At 47.8% G+C, this 4,734-nt stretch overlaps 1 protein-coding gene across 1 annotated transcript; it reads right to left on the bottom strand.

Moving 5' to 3' along the window:
• Positions 1–567: 567 nt before the first annotated feature.
• On the bottom strand, positions 568–4,129 carry rpl11 (ribosomal protein L11). The gene is made up of 6 exons (XM_061093150.1): positions 4,068–4,129; positions 2,108–2,258; positions 1,816–1,922; positions 1,567–1,698; positions 899–1,009; positions 568–650 (listed from the first exon to the last, which is right to left on the bottom strand). Exons 1-6 carry the CDS (start codon positions 4,071–4,073, stop codon positions 621–623), a joined length of 537 nt encoding a protein of 178 aa, XP_060949133.1. The 5' UTR covers positions 4,074–4,129; the 3' UTR covers positions 568–620.
• Between the last annotated feature and the right edge of the window lie 605 nt (positions 4,130–4,734).

Genomic DNA, 4,734 nt, shown 5'->3' with positions numbered 1-4,734 from the left:
AGAAAGTTCAAGTGTTTTTCCAGCTCTTAGTAAAAAGGTACAGGTGGAGTTCTGCAGACTTTGCTCAGGAGGATTTCCCCCTCGAGGTAAGAGACGCTAGTGAACATCCTCACATCGTGGTCCACAAAGCACGACAAGTACTACTACGATATAAATGTTTTATTAAAAGAAACACTGCCAGTTTTGTGAGGAACAGCGGCCCCTGCAGCCACAGACTGGACAGATTTAACTGAGCTGCATGTCTGGACTGTGGGAGGAAACCTGAGTCTTCAGCTGTGAGACACATTTGAGGTATTTTAGATTTTAAAATTCAAGCGTTTCCCCAATTTCTGGCTCTTAACGATGAGAAAAGCAGATATGAGACCAACTGTTCAGAAATGTCATGTAAATGCTTTTATTGTGAAATTATAGGCAGTGGAAGATTCAGCTTTTTGCCCCAAACTTGATCGAACGTCAGCATTTTAGCTCCTATTTAAAAATCGGGTTATATTTCTTCAAAGTCTTAATTTCATATATTTAACTATAAACTAGGGAAAAACCTTGGAGTAACAACACAAGACCAACGTGTCTTTTTTTACCTTTTTATTACTTTGTTATAAACAAGACGAAAAGGTGGTCCTTTACTTCCCGGGGAGGATGATGCCGTCATACTGAAAGAAGACGAAAGAGGAGCAGGTTAGGGGCTGAAGTTTAAAGTTCAGTTTGACAATATCCAACATCACCGATTGTTATCATAAATCCAGGAAACCTTTGATCCACATTAGTGTTAGTTTCTTAGACTCGTGGAAGAGTGAGAGCATCACAGAGACTTTACAGATTCTGGCGTTTCTACTGAACTTCCGGAACCAGTTCAACCTTTTCCTCTCCGAAACACCACATTTGAAATGCGTGAACTCACTTTCTGCTGGAACCAGCGCATGGCCTCCTCTTTGCGGATGCGGTGCCTGAAACCGATGCGGCCTGTTTTCCGCTTCTTGTCGGCGATGCTGAAGCCGGGTCGGCCCAGAACCTGAGAGCAGCGAGAGGACGGAGACGCTCAGGAAAACATCCACTGAACATTTGACCTTTTTAAATGTCTTTTAAACTGTTTTATTTCAGCCACTGTCTATGGCATGACCTTGTTTAAAATGGAAAATGCATTGAAATAATTTACAGTTTGTGTCTTACTCTAATTCCTTTTAAAAGAAAAGTGTATTATTCAATTAAGCTTATTTTCTCAAGTTAAATGGAGGGGAAAAAACATGTAAAATATGAGTTGGTTTGAAGCCTAATGGATTTAGTACATTTGTTTACTTGTCAATTTGGTCTTTAAGGGTAATTGAGAAAAGTGTAAATTGGGAAATTACCATGAATGTGAATGCTGATAAATAAATGAATTTTACAGATATGATTCTCCTCGACTTGTTTGCCTGCATCTCAAATTCTCCTAAAGCCACGATCTCCTTTATCTAACAACCATAAAAACTCATTCATCATTTATTTTAAGCCAGAAGTGTCAAGTCAGGAATATGTTTGAAGTATTCTATCTTAGAGTGAAGTCTTTCAGGATCCTCGTGGGCCACTCACCACGTAGAAGTCCAGTCCGTAGATACCGATGCTGGGGTCGTACTTGATGCCCAGATCGATGTGCTCCTGGATGCCGAAGCCGAAGTTCCCGGTGTCGGAGAAGTTGTTCTTTCTCAACTCGTACTCACGCACCTGGAGGCGGGGGGGGGGGGGGAATTTACATTAACAATACGGTCATTCACACACGCACAACACAGGAAATCTCTTTAACGACTATAGAGAGGGGGGGGACGGGGACATGACTCTCACCTTGAGTCCCTTCTCCAGGATCTCCTCTGCTTTGGCTCCGCGGACGGTGCAGTGGACGGCGATCTTTTCATTCCTGCGGATACCGAAGGATCTCACAGTGTAGCGAGCTGCGGGGACGGAGGACAGAAAACGTCAGGTCACAAAACCACAAGCTGCACATTGTCTTCCTTCCTCCTCCTCACGCCGTCCATCTAGTCCCACCGTGTCCCCCTCAAACTACGAGACGTTCACCCGGCGCATCGAGGAACACGACTTAAGACACATGATATAAAACTTGAGGGCGAGCACCCACCCTTAGAGAACACTGGCGTCTGTCCTGTGAGCTGCTCCAGCACTTTGGCAGCTCGGGTGAGTCTGTCTCCGCTCTCACCCACGCAGATGTTCAGGCAGAGTTTACGGATGCGAAGCTCCCGCATGGGGTTCTCCTTCTTCTCACCCTGGTCCTGGAGAACAATGAGAAACAAGAGGCATTTAGAACCTGGAGGACACCACACACAGACACTGGGAACCAGGACATCACAGACAGACACTGGTAACCAGGAGGACACCACAGAGACACTGGGAACCAGGAGGACACCACACACAGACACTGAGAATCAGGAGGACACCACACAGAGACACTGGGAACCAGGAGGACATCACACAGAGACACTGGGAACCAGGAGGACATCACACAGAGACACTGGGAACCAGGAGGACACCACACACAGACACTGGGAACCAGGAGGACACCACACACAGACACTGGGAACCAGGAGGACACCACACAGAGACACTGGGAACCAGGAGGACACCACACAGAGACACTGGGAATCAGGAGGACACCACACACAGACGCTGGGAACATTGACACCACACACACACACTATGAACATGCGGGACATAACAGACACTGTGGACCTGGAGGACACCAGAGACACTGGGAATCAGGAGGACACGACACCAGAGACACTGGGAACCAGGAGGACACCACACAGAGACACTGGGAACCAGGAGGACACCACACACAGACACTGGGAATCAGGACATCACAGACAGACACTGGTAACCAGGAGGACACCACACACAGACACTGGGAATCAGGAGGACACCACACAGAGACACTAGGAACATGGAGGACACCACACAGAGACACTAGGAACATGGAGGACACCACACACAGACACTGGGAACCAGGAGGACACCACACAGACACTGGGAACATTGACACCACACACACACTATGAACATGCGGGACATAACAGACACTGGGGACCTGGAGGACACCAGAGACACTGGGAATCAGGAGGACACCACACAGAGACACTGGGAATCAGGAGGACACCACAGAGACACTGGGAATCAAGAGGACACCACAGAGACACTGGGAACCAGGTGGACACCACACAGAGAAACTGGGAACCAGGAGGACACCACACAGAGATACTAAGAACATGGACACCACACTGGGAATCAGGAGGACACCATACACAGACACTGGGAACATGGAGGACACCACACAGACACTGGGAACATGGAGGACACCACACAGACACTGGGAACATGGAGGACACCACACAGACACTGGGAATCAGGAGGACACCACACAGAGACACTGGGAACATGGGGGACATAACCGACACTGGAAACATGGACACTACACATACACTATGAACATGGAGGATATAACACACAGACACTGGGAACCTGAAGAACACCACACAAACTGGGGACATGTTGGACATCACAGAGAAACTAGGAACCAGGAGAACCCCACAGAGACACTGGGAACATGGGAGACATCCTATTCGCTCCAGATCAGCGGATCCTAACACGGATCTTGTCCACTGCGTGTCACATGCCGGCCGGACATGTCTGTACATAGCCCTCCTGTTAGCATTAGCATTGCAACTAGCACGATTGTGACCGGAAACAGAAATCTAAACCTCCGATCATTCAAAAGCTCATTTAGAGAGAAAGGTGGAACTTTAACCGGAGTGCGACATGGAGCCGAACCCGCAGGAACATGCACATGAACCGGCCTCAGCCACGGGGGAGCGGCGCTGCTCGGGGGCTAGCATGTTAGCATCACTCGGTGCTCTGCTATCTACACCATCCTGTCACATTTACAGCGCAGATACGCGTTAAGTTCGGTGCTCGGTGTCTGGGTCTGATCATCTGAACGCAAGGGATCAGTTAGAAACACGCAGCGGCGCCGATGATGGCGGATTTCAACAGTGATTCACGTTCGATGGCCGTGGTTCGCTACTCACCGCCATGTTAGATCACTCGAAGAGGACGTGACGTTTCCGGCGACACGTATTTATAGCGCTGCGTTCACCGCAAAGGGGCTCAGGGGAAACACGGTCGGGACGGCTCGATGGTTCCGGGGGCAATGAAAACAGAAAAGTAATTTGGTTATCGGCAGTGGTGTATAAAGTACTTGAAAGACATACTTGAGTAAAAGTACAGATATCTTAGGTAGAGAGGGAGAGACCAGAGAGAGAGAGGGAGAGAGCAGAGAGAGAGAGAGAGAGACAGAGAGAGAGAGAGAGACCAGAGAGAGACCAGAGAGAGAGAGACCAGAGACCAGAGACATAGAGAGAGAGGGAGAGAGAGTTACAGGTGATAGTTCTAAATACTGTAAATATATATATTGAACGTCACATGACTCGACTGCCAGCGGTGAACACAAAGCGTCACATTACACTTCCTCCTCCTCGTCTCTCTCTCTCTCTCCCTTTCTCTCTCTCTCTGACAGTGGTGTATAAAGTACTTGCAAGCCATACTTGAGTAAAAGTACAGATATCTTAACTGAAAGTGACTTCGGTAAAAGTAGAAGTCACCCGTCAGAAAATGACTTGAGTAAAAGTCTTAAAGTAGCTCATATTAAAAGTACATAAGTATCAAAAGTATCTGGTGTTGAAATGTACTTAAGTA

This window comes from Limanda limanda, chromosome 19 (assembly GCF_963576545.1).
Source record: "Limanda limanda chromosome 19, fLimLim1.1, whole genome shotgun sequence".
NCBI lineage: Eukaryota > Metazoa > Chordata > Actinopteri > Pleuronectiformes > Pleuronectidae > Limanda > Limanda limanda.
This window is presented reverse-complemented; position numbering and strand designations above follow the sequence as displayed.

Bases quoted from the DNA above. Each gene is read 5' to 3' on its own strand.
- rpl11 (XM_061093150.1), bottom strand. The intron at 1,923-2,107 runs GTGGGTGCTCGC...CCGTCCCCGCAG, and splicing joins GACGCCAGTGTTCTCTAAGG to CTCGCTACACTGTGAGATCC. The intron at 1,010-1,566 runs GTGAGTGGCCCA...CGCTGCTCTCAG, and splicing joins ACGGACTGGACTTCTACGTG to GTTCTGGGCCGACCCGGCTT.